The 18629-nt window shown below is 42.5% G+C and overlaps 1 protein-coding gene across 6 annotated transcripts in view; it reads right to left on the bottom strand.

Annotated features, from left to right (window-relative positions):
* The window catches only part of MLIP (muscular LMNA interacting protein), a 66128-nt gene extending 49315 nt beyond the window's left edge, over positions 1–16813 (bottom strand). For all 6 annotated transcript variants that reach the window (XM_089531137.1, XM_089531135.1, XM_089531136.1 and 3 more), the window contains exon 1: positions 16643–16813. In XM_089531137.1, coding sequence (XP_089387263.1) covers positions 16643–16738 — 96 coding nt within the window. In that variant the 5' untranslated portion in view covers positions 16739–16813. The remainder of the gene's footprint in view (positions 1–16642) is intronic.
* Positions 16814–18629: the final 1816 nt, after the last annotated feature.

Genomic DNA, 18629 nt, shown 5'->3' with positions numbered 1-18629 from the left:
AGGGTTTTTTTGGATAACATTCAAGGCAAGAGAATGATGAAGGACACAGTAGGGCCACTGTTCAGTAAGGATGACAAAATGCTAATGGATCACAATAAAAAGGCAGAACTATTCAATACCTGTTTTGTTTCTGTGTGCTTAAATGCATCAACAGAGACCTTGGCAAATAAAGATTGACAGGGAGTTAGTCAGGAATTATCCAGCTCAGTCATTCCCAAACTTTGGTTCTCCAAGTGTTTTGGACTTCAGCTCCCTGGAGCCCTAGCCAGCTTGGCCAGCAGCCAGGAATTCTGGGAGCTGAGGTCCAAAACATCTGTAGGAACAAGTTTGGGAACCACTGTGAAATGAGTTCAAATCTGCAGGGCCAGACGAACTGCATCCTAAACAACTGAAGGAAATTACTGATGTACCCCCTGAACTAGTTACCATCATTTTTGAGGAATCTTGGTAAATACGTGATGTTCCAAAGAATGGGAGAAGGGGAAATATTGTCCCTCTCTTTTTAAAAAAAAAAAGGTGGGGGGAGAGAAGATCCAGGAAATCACAGACCAGTCAGGCTAACCTCAGTATTAGCAAAAATTTTAGAACAGATTATATAGAAGTCTGTCTGCAAGTATCTTGATCACAATCAGTAGGAGCCAGCAAGAATAAATCATGCCAAACCAAACTAATTTTTTACCAACATACTCCCTGAACTAGTTACAATCTAACTAGTTCTAATTGACCCTGCTTTATTTCTCTGCTAGACCCTGTATGGGATGGAATGATGTGGGACTAGTTGTTGCCCATCTTCTGCTTGTGAATACTAATTACTCTCTTTCTGAGATACATCACATCTCTCACATTCCTAGCTGCCAGAGGATTAAGAGGACAATTATCTTGAGTGACATTGTTGAGAACTAGGTTGTTGCTTCAAACCATAATGAACTTTTGGAGCAAAGAAAAATCAATGAAGAGTTGTCACTTTTTTCTCCTGCAGGGCCAGCCCTACCATTAAACAGAAGGAGTCATCTGCCCCCAGCAGCAGATTTGAAAAAGACAGAAAATTGTTAACTATTAATCCATTATTGTATTTTTACTACAGGAAAGATGGAGAGACGTGGTTGAAGGATGTGTCTGTGTATTGCCCCTGGTGTCAAAATAATTTGGTTGGCCTTAGGAACTGGGTACTATCACTTTGGGGAGACAGGCATCTGTGGGGTTTTTTAGTTATTTATTTTTGTTCCACCTCAGGCATGAAGCTGCCTTAGTCCATGGCAATCACCCCGTCTAATAAAAGTTTCCAAACTTTTGAGCCAATATTTGACACTTCTAACAAGGAACACAGTAACCTATAGTTTGTTTTTTTTTTTTTGGGAGGGGGGGCGGTTGGGCTATGTGGCCATGTTCTGGAAGAGTTTATTACTGATGTTTTGCCAGCATCTGCGGCTGGCATCTTCAGAGAAACAGTAAGCTATGTTTACCATTAATCACTGCAGAAAAGTCAACATAATTAGCCCCTTTGGGAATATATCAAGCGTATCATAAACAATTGGCAGCTTGCATCAGTAGGAAGCCTTCCCTTTCATACACCAAAATCTTCAGCTATAACTGTCACAGAACTGAGCACTAAAGCATGGTGTTTATCTCCAGGCTGTATGTCTACTTTAGGAAGATGATTAGTTTTAGGGAGTAGAGTGGAGCAGAAATCATACCAAATTACAAAAGAATATTTGTCTCAGAATATGCATTTTTTTTAAATTTCAGTTTGATTATGTAGTTTGAGTCTCCCTTAACCAAAATGCCTAGGACTAGAAGTGTTTTGGATTTTGGAGTTTTTCAGATTTTGGAATATTTGCAGATATCTTGGAGATGGGATTTGAGTCTAAACATGAAATTCACTTATGTTTTGTATATACCTTATACACTTGGCCTGATGGTAATTTTATACACAATATTTTTAATAATTTTGTGCCTGAAATAAGGTTTGTGTACATCGAACCATTAGAAAGCAAAGGTGTTATTATTTCAGTCATCCATGTGAACATTTTTGGAAGATTTTGGTTTTCAGAATTCCAGAGAAGAGATATTCAACCTGTGTATTAACTGGAAGAATGTTCTCTTACTTCAGTCTCTTTGGCCCGTTTCAAACAGGCCTTTGTGGCACCCCCGTCACATGCTAGGGGTTGGCCAAGGACCTAGCGTCCATACTGGCCTCACCTCTAGCACGTGACAGGGGCATAATAATGGCGGCGCCCTATAAACACGGGCGCCACCATTTTGATGGATTGGACGCATAGCGTCCGTACATCACACCCCAGATGTGACGCTGTGAGTGCGTGAGTAGCACCTCGCAGCGTCCCATCTGGGGTGCAAGAAGAAGCGCCGGGAACCGCACGGTTTGGCTGCTGCAGTTCCCAGACGCAGCAACCGGCGGCAGCGGCAGAGCGCCACTTTTCAGTGGTCTGTACTTTTTTGGCTTGCTCCTGCCTTAATTTCTCACTCCCCACCATAACATGAGGGCCAAAAGCTAAATAGATTATAGATCAAGCCCTACTGGGAGTGGGACTTTTGACTGAATAAACTTTGGACAGGTATTGAATATTGGAGTGCGACTCTGGAGACCAGGATTCAAATCCCCACTTGAGCATAAAAACTACTGGGTGACCGTGGGAAAGTCACATTATCTCAGCCTCGGAAGAAGGCAATGGCAAACCTCCCTAGAAGAAACTTGCCAAGAAAACCTTATGTTTGTCTTAGGGTCACCATAAGTCAAAAATGACTTGAAGGCTCACAACAACAAGGTATTACTCACTTGGTTGATTATTAAGGACATAAGAAGAGACCTATTGGATCAGACTGGAGGCCTATCTAGTTGGCATTCTGTTTTTACAGTAGTCTTGCTTTTCCCAGCAAGTCTCAAATTCAGAGGCACATTACCTTCAGAGGATGGCTAGCAACTGTTAGCTACCATTCCCTTTTGCTTCAAAGGGAAAATAAAAAAGAGGAAATATCCCCTTTATATTTCACATTATAAACAGTTCAAAACATTTTGAATTACACTGGCCAGGCTATTTGGCATCTCTTGGGTAAATGCCCAGCAGGCATGGCATACTGAATATTCTAGTGAAGGTGCTGGAAAAACAAAGGAGATATAATAGAATGATATTGGTGGAGTGTACTGATCTATTTATAGTTGAACTTTGCTTCAGCATTGATGATGGGACAGGTTCCTCCATTGCACCTGATCTTGTGAGGCTAGATTAGGAGGTTCACAACAGGGCTGTGTGGTGGACACAAACTTCTCCTCCACTAGGGGGACTGGCTAGGGGTTGAACAAAAGGGTATAGTAGCCAGGCTGACCCCACTGCCTCCTAGCACCCGCTACCTGCACCACTTCCCTCATTTTTCCTAATGCTGAATCTGGCCCTGAGAACTTTAGTTTGGTAAGGGTGCTAAGAACATTTTTAGAGATTCCTAGCATAGCGTTCTTTGTAAAACTAACTAAAATTTACCAGGATTACCTGGGAAGAAGAAATAACTTTTTAAATCTTTATGGGTATGCCACAGAGTTACCACCCTCTCCACACAAGGCAGGAATCAGTCTGCTTTTATTTCCTTGTTTTGTGGGTACTAAAACTGAGCTTGATGGTGGTTAATTCCTAATTTAGATTATTTGTTGAATTCTCCTCTGAAGACTGGCTTCCTCAGTACTATAGCCATGGTTCAGTCCACTAGAGAGAGTCATGTCATAGTTGTTGTTGCTGGGATCAGGTTCCCCTACTATTCTTAGACTTCCACACCCTGTGATGGAAGGTGAACATACTATACTGTTGATGATGAGTCATACTGATGACAGAGTTAGTAACAGCAGGACAATGTGAGGTTTCAGCAAATAAACAACTCTTGCTCCATTCCTTGTCCGGGAATGGCAAAAAAAAAAAAGGGACAAAACATCCGAATGATTATGCAGATCAGATGCCAGCCTTTCTCCCATAACGATTACCTTAATAGCTAATTAGGTTTAAACAAGAAGGGCAATTAGAGAGGACAGCATTTGGTAAATTCTGCTAATTTGATGCAACCACAGTTCAAATATCTGAGCTGGGAGCCAATCCAAGAGTGCAAGTACTGACACAGTGCTGACAAAACCAGCATTCATTAAATGCAAAAAGAGAGGACATGATCCAGTTAAATGTCTAAACATGATTAAATACATTTTTCAGTCTCCCTATTAATATTAATGAGATTTTTAAAGTGCTTAATTTGGACAGGATTGCTCCTGTGCTGCAAACTGAGTTATCTATAGGGCACATTTATTCCTTGATAAGCAGGGTGAGTGTTGGCCTTGGATAATTTCCCATCCAACATATAAGTCAGTCCTATGATCTTTCATGGAAGAACTCACCTGGGGCCCATCCAAGGCTTGTCTACATTAGCAATATATTCCAAATTTCCCCCAGGCTGACCACATGGAGTTTACACCATCCAGCCCAAAACCCCTGAATCAGATCCAGACTGTTTGCACAACACCCAGACCCAGTCTGGAATTTCCACCCCTTGTCTTGAATTTTAAAAACTAACCCTTTATTCTGGGTTTTCCAGAAAACCCAGAGCAATACATGGCAGTGACAGATGTCAAAGGAGGCAGCCAGTCCCTCAGCATCCTTGCCACAGCCACCCATTGTCTTCAATAGCTAAGGGGGTGAATTTGGGGGGAATGCAGGGGCTTGAATACTCTGGGGGCAGCCCAATGCATTCTGGCAAGTGTAGGCAAAGCTCTCATGCATCTTTCTGGCAGCAGGCAGGGACCATGTTATTTGCCCAGTCTTCTATCTTTTGTCAACCTGTTTTATTTGGAGGCTGCTTTGACAGAGTTGTTCTTTTAGCTTATTTTAGGGCATTAGTCTATGCATATTTATTCTGATAACTGAAAACTGGATACACATGCTTCTCAGGACAGTCTTTGAGACCTAGGAGATCAACACTGCTGAGGAGAAAACATAAAGAATGGCAAATTACACTTTCTCAGCCTCTGAGGCAGGCAAAGACAAACCCCCTCTGAACAAATCCTGCCAAGGAAACCCCATGATAGGGTTGCCTTAAAGTCACCATAAGTTGGAAATGATGTGAAGAAACACATCAACAGCAACAAATTTCCAGTGGCAGCTCCCATGTATGAATAGCAACCATGTCAATCTGCTCCAGGTTTTAGCCCAACTCTAAAGGAGCTACTCAAGGAGCTGAATATGTGTGAGAGAAGAAAGCTCTCTACAGTTTATACTCAAATCCAGACCAGATTTACCATCCCGCCAACATGCAGGACACTAGTACTTTCCAAGGGTTTATCTTTCATGCTAAAGACTGGATCTATTTGTATACCATTAGTACAAAATGTAGTCTCTCATCACTTTAATGATAATTTGATGGTTCTGTTGAATCCCAAGAAGTCAAATTGCAGATGATTACTAGATTGCAATTTTCAAAGAAATGCATTAATATCTGAGCAATTCCCATTCTTGTTTTATGCAAAATAATTGACAGTGTACTAAATTTCTGATTTGATGCCATTTCAATTCTCTGAACAAGGAAAAAAAATCCAACCCAATCAAAATGGCAAATGTTAAATGTTTAAGATCCATAATTGTTCTCTTTGAGGGGAACAAAGGAATTGTACATTAGTTCAAGCAAATAATTATGTGACATTTTGTGAGGAGACAGAAAATGTAGAACGCATACCTTTGTTTATATTCTTTTGTACCTTCATGTCATTTTCTAATTATGGTGACCCTAGGGAGAAACTTTCACAGGGTTTTCTTCACATATTTTATTCAGAATGGAGTGAGTTTGCCATCACCTTCCCCTTAGGTCCAGGGAGTCTCATCTCGCATACTCCAAACTTAACACCCTAGTTGCTACACCACACTTGCTCTTCCCTACATTTCCAATAACGTATAACTGGCTAGGCAACATCTAGTCAAATGTTATTATATGAAAGAGTTGCTTCTAGTAGCCACAGATAGCCTGAACCTCCATTAATTTAACCAGTCTCCTTTGAAAGCCATATAAAGCCACTATGTGTTCTGGCAGTAAATTAAACAGTTGAATAGTGTGCTGCACTTGAAGGTTGGGAAATAAATCTAAATAAATAAAAACAAAGTAAATAAAGCCTCATTGCACGTTAGAAAACTGTCTATAGGATTTCAGCCACAGCCATTAGTTGTCTATAAAATAGGGTGGACATGATGCAGCCACAAGGGGTCTGGAATCCACCCTTCCTCCCCAAACCCCAACACACACACACACACACCAAAATATTGTGTCTGAAGAAACACTTTAAAAGGCTTATAGACAAATAAAGGCAAATAAAATATGCTGTTCCAGGGTGTTCCCCACCCCAAAGGCAAATGCTGTATATACTTGTCTATAAGTCTAAAAATGTATGCCCAAAAATTGAGCCCAAAATCCCAGGTCAACCTATTTATGGGTCACTATGGTAATGTGATAGCAGCTCTTTCAGATTTCCCCATGTGGTGCGGAGAGAAGTTTATTTCTCTCTGGAGCCAAGCAGAAAGAGTTCTGGATGATTTGTTGATATTGCTGTTTGTTTAAGAGTCTCTCTCCTGCCCACGCATCTGGCTGAAACAAAAGCTGAAAGTATGAAGCAAAAAGCCTCAATGAGAGTCTCTCTTGCCGTATCCATACATACACACACTGAATGAGCTTCCAAGTTTTACCCTTTACCCATCCTTGGGTCATGGCAAAATCCATAATTTTGGCCCAAAAACCTAACCAAGATACACATGAAGTCGACTTATAGTTGAGTACATACGGTAGCCCCAAACACAACTAGGGACACTTTCACTCTGCACAAATACAGTGCTGTGATTCCACTTGAACTGCCATGCTTCCATCCTATAGAATCCTTGAGTTTGTAGTTTGGTAAGGCACTAGAACACTCCAGCAGAGGATTCTAAATGCCCTTCCCTGAACTGAAAATCCCAGAATTCCATATGATGGAAGAGTGGCATTTAAAATGGAATCAGGGAGCTATAGTTGTGTCTTATGAAAGGGCCCCAGGGCTCCATAATTTCATTTCTGGATACCAAAATGGCAGCCAGATTGGCTGGAGTAACTCTCTGCAGCCTGGAACATGTTCAGCCTCTGCTGCATAGGATCAAATATTCCCAGGTGTAGCAAAATATCACACTGAGGTCAGATATTTGTGCTTTTTTTGAAATATAGGCACCAACTACACTCTTCATCTTTATAAAGAAGCACTTTGATTAGCCATGAGCAATGGGGAAATGAGCCAAACTGTTCCTGTGAATGATCAATTAATGCTGATTACATTGAATTGTCTTGTTATTTAAAAGACAAACATAACTTGATATATTCTTTATAATTTAGAAGATAACAGCAATAGGTTAGCTAGAGCAATCATCCACTCCACTTGAAGGTATTCACAATCATGTTTCAAGTGTCTTGTGAGAACAAAAGGAAAATCTATTCCATTTTCTTTTGTGGTTCATTTGGGGCTTCTTATAATGGGGGAGAGTGGATTGCCATGATAGGGTTGCCTTAGGGTCACTATAAGTCAGAAACTATTTGAACAGACAACAACAATCATATCCTTATATCTCTGCAGAATCAAATAATATTCTTCTCCCTGTTTGGTGAATCAGGTTTGGTGCTTGGACAACTCCAGTAACATCGTAAACATTGTAAAAAGAGCAGATTTACTACCTCAGTACCATGGGAGGCACAAACCTCTGCAGTCTAAACTGAGAGGCAGTGGGCTCTTTTAGCAAAAGATTGTAATGCTACATTAGATCAAAGCACCTAATCCTTCCCAGCTACTAGAAACAAGATAAGGTTGTTGCTGCTGTTAATGAATCAAGTTCCAGTACATGTATCACCTCACTGAAGTTTGCTCAGCTGCCAGGAGAGAGTAAGAGATTGATTAATTCAAGCAAGACAAGCATGTATGTGGGATTCCTCAACTCTTCATGTCAATAGTTAGAATCTGGGATTGCTAGACCTCACATAGGCCTGGTACAGATGGGCCAAAAGCATGCTCCCGAGCCCTAGTAACTATGTGTGCTGTCATTTTTGTGCGCACACGTTTAGACAGCACGCATACCAATGATGTGTCTTGTGCAATGCGTCTAAACAAATGGCACCTTGGTGGAGTCATGGGAAGGAGCTCCATTTCGGAGCTTCGTGTGGCAGCAGATCATTGCCACAGCCATGTGGTTGCTGCGGCAATGATCTGGAGAAGAAAGAGACAGCTTCTGGCCATCCCTTTCTTTTCATCTGTACTGGGCCATAGTGAGTTCAAGAAAGAAGTAGGCCTTGAAGCACAGGCTTTGCCTCTCACATCTCACCCCATAGGATGAAGCACTGAGATATAAGACTGGAAATGCGTGTGCACAAGTGCAAATAGATATATGAGGCCAAAGAAAGGATTGCAGACCCTGGGTAAGGAAAAGAGAGCAGAAGGCTTGCCAAGTTTATGATGATGCTAAATGATAACCCTTACCACTAAGATTAGAAGTACTGGGTTATTGTATGTTGTTGTGTATCTTCAAATAGTTTCGGATTTATGGCAACCCTAAGGTGACCCTATCAGGGTCTTTTTGACAAAATTTGTTCTGGGAAAGTTGCCTTTCCCTTCCTCTGAGGCTGAGAGAGTGCGGCTTGACCAGGTTCACCCAGTGGGTTTCCATGGCTGAGCAAGGTTTCAGTCTTTGGTCTCCAGAATCATAGCCCAACACTCAAACAACTACATCATGCTGGCTCTCAGGGCTATAGTATATCAGTATGTTAAGGCTCTAAAGGAAGTGGTTAGTTTGTTTGTTTTTTAATGTTGGGCCCTAAGAAGTAAAAACATTGTTTTTTTCCCCCCATTACTACTGTAGATCCCACAAAAGCAAATGCCTCTTACTGGCTTTTGAGTGGAATGAAATGTATTCATCTGTGTAAGAATGCCTTTAGGGTGCAAAAGGAACAGTTGCAACCATCCGCTGTGGAAGTAGGAAATGAGAAGAACAAAATGAAATTATTATTCTGCCTGCCCTGTATGCAAGGATACCATCGGCTGTATCCTTAGGCTCCCAAGTCATAGGAGACACCATTGCCCTTCCAACCCATCCATCATGAGCAATGAATGCTATGCCAGTCTTTTTTACCTCCAAGTATTAATACATAAATTAGATATTTGTTCTGTGCTGCTTCTCACTGTTATTTCTGAAGAAACATACACAGGGGTGCTTTAGGGGAAAAGTTTTGTGGCAGACATCCAGAGCAGCAGGTGTTTACTACTGTTGCTGTTTTTATTGTTTTGTAGCAATAATAACAGAGATTTCTGTAGCTACCTGGATTTGCCCTCCTGCTTTGAGTTCATAAACTTCACATGCCTTGGCTTCTTCTTTCTGTAGTATGAACTACAGAAGATTTTTTTTAAAAAACTTCTCCAATTCTTTTGACTGCTTAGCTCCACTTCTGGGTACCCACCTTCTTCCCACCAATGCCAGGGAGCACAGGTTATCACTGAGTATTCCCAGCTTCACCAAATCTTCTGCCTGAGACAATCACCTCACTAGGCCTAATGATAGGGCTGGCCCTACTTTTGTTCTAGTCCAGGGGTTTATGGCACCCAGAAACATGTTTTAAAGATGATGTCCATGTATCAAGTGGCTACAACTCAGCCTCACAAAACACAGCACTGCCCTCATTTAGCGGTCACACCCAGTAGTAGTGCCACTGTGAACGTTTTGGACTGAGGTGCCAGACAGTAACCCTATCTCTAGCAGGCATCTATTTCCATTTCTCCCTACGGATATTATACTGGCAAGAGCACCCTGTCATATTTAGGTACGTGAAATTCAAAGAGAAGATGGAAAATATTTTTACTGCATGTACTGTATGTAACAAATGTCAGACTGAAGTACTTTCAAGTCTATCCCCCCTTTATGTCAGCCTTCCTATCCGTCAACACTCTTCCTCCCATTTGGCTGGGGGGGGGGGCAGGGGGAAGGAAGCAATTGCACAACATTCAGGTGTTTTGCCCAGCAGCTTCAGGGGCCAACATGGAGTACTTTGGGAATCATACGGCAATTGAGAAGCGGAAGAGGTACAACAGAATATGCATTGTGGCTACTGTCAGTCATGGCTGTCCCTCACCCTTGAGAGAGAGAGAGAGAGAGAGAGAGAGAGAGAGAATGAAAGAGGGAGGGAGGGAGGGAGAGGCTATATTTACAATACAGAATTAATGCAGTTTGATGCTACTTTAACAGCCATGGCTCAGTGCTATGCAATTCTAGGATTTGTAGTTTTGTGAGATATTTAGCCTACCTCAAATCCTAGGATTCCATTGGATGGAGTGATGATAGTTAAAATGGTGTCAAACTGCATTAATTCAGCACAACTATGTACAACACAGCTGTACAACTTACAGCTATGTTGGAATCACCTGAAAACCACTTGCAGGAAACTGGGTAAGTTCCTAAGGAAATGCAGCACATCCTTCAATTTGGCTGGGACAGTTCCAGTTAATCCTTGATTGTTCCACTTTTCAGCTGCTTTTAAATGTCCCAGAAATGTCTCTCATTTCACACTTTCCCCCTTTATCCACAGCTTACTTCTATTGCTGCAACCTGATTTCAAAGTTCAAAAATAGTATGTACTCAGTTAACGTAAGGGTGGGGGAGAAAGGACAGAATCTTAACCTTTCCAGTATGCTCAGGAAATTGCAGGATTCTCTCCTAGTTTGTATGCCCTTCCGCTTTGATAACTTTTAGCATCTTGACCATACCCTGAGGCCACATTTTCATCTGTAAAATGCTGGCAGCTCTGGTGCAGTGGATAAAACATTGCCACTTGATGACTTCAACCATCAAGTAAGATCCCTTATTTGACGCGTTGGATTAATTCAAAATCAATCTCCTTCATTCTGGGTCCTTACAGTCCAAAATCTGAAAGTTCATGCTTCCAGTTGACTGTCATTGGAAACAGAAAAGGAGTGCTACATTTTGTTCATTTTTTCAGCCCCCCTCATCCGCATCTGGCCACAGGGGTACACCACGCACATGCAGCATGGGGAAAGGGAAGTGGTGGTCTGGGAGAAAAAATAGATGAAGAACCTGGTTGGATCAGACCTCAGGACCTATCAAATGAGTTGCAGCCAGCTACCTGTCCTGCTCACTTGCCCACAATGAATGAAGCTGTTGAGGTGGGACTGGGCAGGGTGAGATGCCACTGTCACTACTGAGAAAACAATGTCAGGTTTTTGGGAGCTGCAGAATTCACACCAGCCTGAGTAGCAAGGAGTGGTAAATTTGCCTCCCCTTGCACCCTGTAGTCTGAGGCAATTGCCTCAGTGAGCAGGACTGGCACTGAGCAGGATATGAGTGGAACTGCACATTCATCTCACATTCCCCAGCAACCTAGGGAGGCACATACCCTTTGTTATGGGAGGCGAACATAGCCATCCTAGGCAGTGGACGTTGAGGTTCCTAACGGCCACAAAATTCATCTAATCCTCCTGTAAAGTGATGCAAATTAGCAACCATCACAGTGACAGGAATTCCTCAGTTCAACAATATGCTGAGTGAAGAAGTACTTCTTTTCCTCTGTCCTGAATCTCCCACTATTCAGCTTCAGTGGATGATCCCAAGCTCCAAACTCCCCCCATCTACTTCCTCCACACTGTGCATAACTTTACATATCTTCTTTTTACTATTTTTGTTTGCCATTTTCTGTTCTTTCTATTGCTGTACAATATCTTTTTCAGAGGGTGCTGTAAGCAGGTTTCTTATTCTACAGTTATAGTGCTATGATTCCACTTTAACTGCCATGGCTGCATCCTCATGAACTCCTGGGGTTTGTAGTTTTCTCAGAGGCATCAAAGCAACTCCCTGGCTGAGAATTTAAAGTGTCCCTCCTTAGACTGTAAATCCCAGGATTCCTCAGCAGTTAAACTGGAATAAAAATACTATAATTATCAAGTGTGAAAGAGTGCCAAAACTGTACACAGTATTCCAGATTAAGTTGCAGGTGTGGCCAAGTAGAGAAGGATATTATTTGTTTCTGTTGTTGTTGAACGCTTCTAAGTTTCTCCATCATTTATATACTTAAGTTCTTATATTCAGCCTTTGTTGTACAATTGTTGCTGTTGTTGAGTACCTTCAAGTTGTCTCTGACATATAGTGACTCTATCACAGGGTCTTCTTGGAAAGATATCTTCAGAGAGAGATTGCCATTGCTTTCCTCTGAAGGTGAGCAGGGATTCAAACCCTGGGAGCTCTAGTTCAAAACACAAACCACTACAGCACACTTTGCTGTACAATGTTCTTCTTTATTTGCATCAAACAGTAACCAATGTCAACATTTTGGACTGGATCCAGAGAAACCACGAGTGGAACACCACTGACAAAATTTCCCACTAATCAGTGAATTTTAATTTATTCTTCTTTTCTCCTTGTAGCTCTTTACATTGTCATAATTCTGATGCACAGGGTTGGAATACTCTTCAAACCAGTGTGAGAGGCAGCTTGAGAACCTGAAGATAGAAAAACTGGAGAGAATTCCTTGTTTCTGCTGGATCACCAGCCCTTGCTTGAGAAGGAGGAGCCCTTGGCCTCTCTCCAACAGAGTATCCCCACTGATGGAAAAGCTTCATTCTGCAGAACTGTGAAGGTGACCCTCCTTCTAAATATCTGGAGATAGTTGTGCCTCCACCAAATTTATGGAGGGTTGGGAAACCCTCTGGAACCAGCTTCTTGGTAGTGGTAAGGGAGGGGAGAGGAAGAGATTGCTTTCATGCTGCCATGTAACATAGGCTTTAGGGTCTTATCTATTTATCCTATATTGCCAAAGACATAAATGAAAGCAATAGCATAAGGCCAGTATAGAAGGGAAAGAATTCCAGAACATAAGGCATATGGAGCACCTCTCCCTTTTTCCAGCCAGGCCAGTTTCTGGATCCTATTGGGACACATGGACTGGAGGCCTCCGATTATCTTAATAGATATATACAGGATTATATAAGTGAAAGTGGTCCTTCAAATACCTTAATCTCTAGCCATAAAAAGGCTTTAAAAGTCATTACCAGCACTTTGAATTGAGTCTGGAAGCAAACTAAAAGCCAGTGCAGTTGTTCCAATGATGAGGCAACACGTTCCATAAAAGTCAGGGCCTGTTAATAGCCATTTCCCCATTCCAGAGGTCACCCAGGTCTGCATCAGGATTACTAGCTGGAGTGACAGGAAAATCCCCAAGAACTATCAGGAAACCACAGCTAGACATACATTTTAAAAGAGTGTGGGGATAGAGATACACAGAGATACTAGGGAATCTGACAGCACTAATGCAGAAATCCCTAAACTTACTGAATAAAGAGTTTTGCCCTCTGCTAAGTTTTTCTCTTTGTTTCTAATAGACTTGAGTTGCCATTGTTGTCATATCCAAGCTTCCTGTACAATTTTTAGGGGGGGGGGGTGCCTAATATTTGTAATGATACAGCTTGACGTAGTCAAAACTATGATATACTATCACCATGTGATGGACAAGGTTCAACATAATAAGATGAATATTTACATGTTCACCTATGAACTGGAACTGAAATCAAACTGCTTCAACTACAGCCAAACCAATCCTTTCTTAATGCCAACAGAAGGAAAGAAAGAAATGAAAGAGATTGCAGCCAGTCGGAAATATTGCAGCCTACCAAAAGATTCAAATACTGGCCAGTACTTGGAAATGTTCCTTGTTTTGGACTTCACCTCCCAGAATCCTTGAGTTAGTCATGGCCACTGCTTGACGCTGATGCTGATGCAATAGCCCTCATCAGACGTGTGTAGAACTGGGGGTTTTGCGGACTGGGTGATTCGAATTCGCGTTATTTCGCGAAGTACTGTCATACCTGGGAGTCCTTCCGCATTGGCATGATTCAAATTGGCCAATCCGCATTCGCGCGAAGTGCATTCAGTGCAGAATGTTTTGTCACACCGGTGCTCAACATGAGGATTGGCCGATTCGTATCGGCCCCCTCACACATGCTCAGTGGTGCCCTGCATGGGTTGCGACCTTAAACGCTTCCGGGGTGAAAGGGGAGGTCACGTCATGACAGCCCGGTAAACAGCTGGAGAGCCAGCTCATGCACATTAACAATCGCGATACAACGTGCCCGTTACTGTTTCCTCTCTACATTCCTGCTTGGTTTTAACGTTACCATGACCTTCCCTTGCAACAAATTAGCAATGCCCGGTTCTACGTGTGTGTGTGTGAGTGTGTGAGTATGTATTCTGGGGGGGGGGGGGAGGAGCAGTTCCAGCGGCTGTCAAAGAGGCTGGATGGCCATCTAAGTAAATGGGGATGCTTTGATTAAGAGTTCCTCCTCCTCCTCCCGGCTTGGGATCCAGCCTGGGCTGCATCCCAGGCAGGGAACAGGCGCGGGGCCGCTAGAATCACGGCGATCGCCGCCGTTCCAACGGCCTCCTCCTCCTCCTCCCGGCTTGAGAGGCAGCCTAGGCTGGCTCCCAAGCCAGGAGGAGGAGGAGGAGGCTGCTGGAATCATGATTCCAGCGGCCCCCGCGCCTCTTCCCTGCCTGGGATGCAGCCAGGGATGCCTCTCAAGCCGGGAGGAGGAGGAGGAGGCTGCTGGAACCGCGATTCCAGCGGCCCCCGCGCCTCTTCCCTGCCTGGGATGCAGCCAGGGATGCCTCTCAAGCCGGGAGGAGGAGGAGGAGGCTGCTGGAACCGCGATTCCAGCGGCCCCCGCGCTTCTTCCCTGCCTGGGATGCAGCCAGGGATGCCTCTCAAGCCGGGAGGAGGAGGAGGAGGCTGCTGGAACCGCGATTCCAGCGGTCCCCGCGCCTCTTCCCTGCCTGGGATGGCTGGAACCGCGCCCCCCCCCCCCCCCCGCTTCCCTGGAACCGGCAAGAGGAAAGACCCACCTGAAGTAAAAATTTGAATCTGGGGGTCTTGCGATGGAATTCAGGACTGGGTAGTCACACCAGACCCATTCGCACTGAGATCGAACAGAGCCCCAATCCAGGATATCGCCAATCCCCTTATCGGCGCACTGGCCAACACGCTCCAAAAAGAGGAGCCAGTACGCATTCAGTTCGGCAGCTCGCGCATTCACGTGAGTGCGGATTGGGCCATTCGAATGCTGGTATGATGGTATTGTGCGAAATAACGCGAATTCGAACCACCCAGTCCGCAAAACCCCCAGTTCTACACACGTCTGATGAGGGCTAATATTAGCACTGAGCAAGTGCTAATTCTAAAGAGTAATTCTAAGGATAATATCATCCTACACTGTTATAGTGCTGTCATGGGATTTGCAGCTTGGGGAGGGGCATTTAGATTTCTCAGCTAGAGGGACCTTAGGCCTCACTAACTACAAATCCCAGAATGTCATAGGAGGCAACCAGAGCAGTTAAAGTGGAATAATAGCACTATAACAGTATAGTGTGGTATTGTCCTTAGTTCATCTTGTGAGCAGTTGGGGCTTTGTTCCTGGGTGACTAGCTTAATGAGTCTTTGTATGGGGATTTAGAATCATAGAATCCTAGAGCTGGAAGAGACCCCAAGGGCCACCCAGTCCAAGCCCCTGCCATGCAGAAAGACACCACCAAAGCACTCCCAAGAGATGGCCATCCAGCCTCTGCTTTAAAATCACCAAAGAAGGAGACTCTACTACACTCGAGGGTAGCATATTCCTTTGTCAAACAACTCTTACCTTCAGGATTTTCTTCCAAATGTTAAGATGGAATCTACTTAAGTAATGTGTCACAAAATGCTAACGGGGAAGGTAGTTCCCAAATCAAGGATAGTAACAAATGAGAAGGCCTTGAACAAAAGGTCAGTAGACTTCTTTAGTAAAATTTCTGCAGTGTTGACTATAAATTATTTTTGCATACCTCAGTGGAGTGGGGACTACAGCAGAAAGTTCAAGAAAATAAATTCTCCTGTGAAGAGGAATGTTGCCTCAGAGCTAGTATTGCTTTCTTTCTCAAGAATGTGATACATTTCTAATTCGTCATTCAGGGCAAGCCACTGCCAACTTAGAAAAAAAAAAATAGGTGATCAGTTTTCAGGGTCAAGAATAACATGGCGCCTTCATGCCACTAGGCGAACTACTTTTGGCACAAGCAAATGTCAATTATTGCCCAGGAGTTGTATTCAATATAGTAAACAAAAGCAAAACTGTCTTTTTGCTCCCTAGCTTTCCCTGAAACCACTCTGTTCACCCTTCAGTATTAGACTTCTGATAAACACCCCACAGAACAAATTGTAAGACATACTGAATTATATAACTTGTTCTTTAAAAATAATTTCCAGTGAACAAAAGGTATGCGCAGATATATATATATATATATATATATATATATATATATATATATAATTTTAAATAAATGACGTTAGTTCAGAACTGCCCATAGCAACATTATACAGTTTGCACTGAAATACTATACCATAATTTAATTTCAAAGCACTGCTACTGAACTCATTAGATTTCAAGGTCATTGACTTGAGGAAGTATCAAAATAGTAACTGGATGGAACGTCTTGGCTATGCAACAGCTACTTTTCTTCCTTGCTCTCAGTACTTCTGAGATTTAACCCAATTATCCCAAGGCAAAACCACATCTTACCTTCATTTTTTCCTTCCGCAAAGTGTCTCTTTTTGAAGCTTCCCACTTACATTTTTCCAACTCCATTTCCAAAGCAGAGAAAGATTCAGATCCCATCAAGATGTGACTTCTTCACTGGCTACATGTTAGGCACCCTGACTGCACATACTCAGGTTGTGAGACAGAACTGTATCAGGCTCCCCAGGCGATAATTTCTTGTTAGCTAGGGTTTCCATTTATAGACTTAGAAAATGCACAAATAGAACCCTGGCGGGAAGGCAAGCAACTGGCTTCAGATAACAATAAATGCCATGTTGGCATCAAATAAGCTGGGCTTTCTCATCATACCATGTTGGTTATCCGAGACTAGGGAAAGAGAAATCTAACAGTTTCTCTTCCACCCATGTGCAATTTTCTTTTTAATGTCAAGTTCTTTCTGTAATGTTTATGAAGAAATGGAGGATTTTAACAAACCTTTCAAACAAATTTGTCAAACATGATTCACCTCATATCTGACCGGGCTGATTCAATACATCCATTAAATTCCCAAATGGTAAAGATCGTGTTGAAGTCCGCCTGCCAAATAGTTTTTGATGATGAGCAGTTTCTCAGGGGGAAAAAAGTAGCAACTCTAATTCAAAACTATTGTTATTCAAACCCAGACTTTCAAGAGTTAAACACTAGGCCTGTATAGACAAAGCCTGCTTTGTAACAATATTTTATTGCTTCTATGCCCATATCAGTACACTAGACAAATACTTTTATCCACTATACATATGTTTATCTCCTTATCTCAGCTTCTACAGTTATCTAGCAACAACATTTATTTATAATGCTCTTTCTGCCAAAAGGTGGAACATCAAACATAGAGACAAAGACAATAAAACACAACACTATAATATATATGTGAAGAAGAATGTTGCCTCAGAGCTAGTATTATTCAGTTTAACATGAGTGTTAGGGTTTAGTTTGGGTCAGGCTTGGGTTTAGGGTTATGGTTATATTTAGTGTAAGGATTAAGATTCGGGTTAGGTTTAGGGTCAGGGTCAGGGTTAGGGTTGGGGTTAGGGTTAGAATTTAGTTAAGGTTACGGTTAGGGTTACGGTTTAGTTAGTGTTAGAGTTAATTAGGGATTTGGGTTAGGATTATTGTTAAGGTTATGGTCAGGGTTAGGGTTAGGATTTAGGGTTAGGTTTAGGGTTTGGTTAGGGATGGGTTAGGGTTAGGGTTTACTTAGGGTTAGGGTAAAGGTTATGGAAAGGGTAAAGGTTTAGTTAGGGTTATGGTTAGGGTTAGGGTTTAGTTAGGGTTAGAGTTAGGGTTATGGTTTGGTTAGGGTTAGGGTTAGGGTTTAGTTAGTGTTAGGGTTTGGTTAGGTTTAGAGTTTAGTTATGATTACGGTTAGGGTCAGGGTTTAGTTAGGGTTAGGGTTAGGATTAGGGTTTTATTCTGGTTAGGGTTAGGGATAGGGTTCAGTTACGGTTAGGTTTAGGGTAGGGTTTAGTTATTGTTTGGGTTCATTTTAGGATTAGGGTTTCGTTTAGCTTTAGGGTTATGGTTAGGGTTAGTGTTTAGTTATGGTTAGGTGAGAATTAGGGTTTAGTTAGGGTTACGGTTAGGATTAGGGTTTAGTTAAGGTTTAGTTAATGTTAGGTTTAGGGTTAGGGTCAGGGTTTAGTTTGGGTGAGGGTTAGGGTTAGGGTTTATTAAGGGTTATGGTTAGGCTTAGGGTTAGAGTTTAGCTAGGGACAGGGTTATGTTTATGGTTAGGCTTTGAGTTAGGATTAAGGGGTTGGGGTTAAGGTTAAGGTTAGGTCAAGTTAACGTTTATTGTACTAGCCAAAGGGCATGACAAATTGACTTTAGGGTTAGGGATTAATTAGGATTTAGTTAGCGTTAGGGTTAGGCTTAGAGTTAGGGTAAGAGTTAGGGTTTGGTTTAGAGTTAGGGCATGGTCAGGGTTAAGGTTAGGGTTTGCTAGGGTTGGGGTTTAGTTAGGGTTAGGATT

This window comes from Sceloporus occidentalis, unplaced genomic scaffold, assembly GCF_023333645.1.
Source record: "Sceloporus occidentalis isolate IW3139 unplaced genomic scaffold, rSceOcc1.0.p SCAF_6, whole genome shotgun sequence".
Lineage (NCBI taxonomy): Eukaryota > Metazoa > Chordata > Lepidosauria > Squamata > Phrynosomatidae > Sceloporus > Sceloporus occidentalis.
The sequence above is the reverse complement of the archived record's forward strand: the minus strand, read 5'-3'. Positions and strand labels throughout refer to the sequence as shown.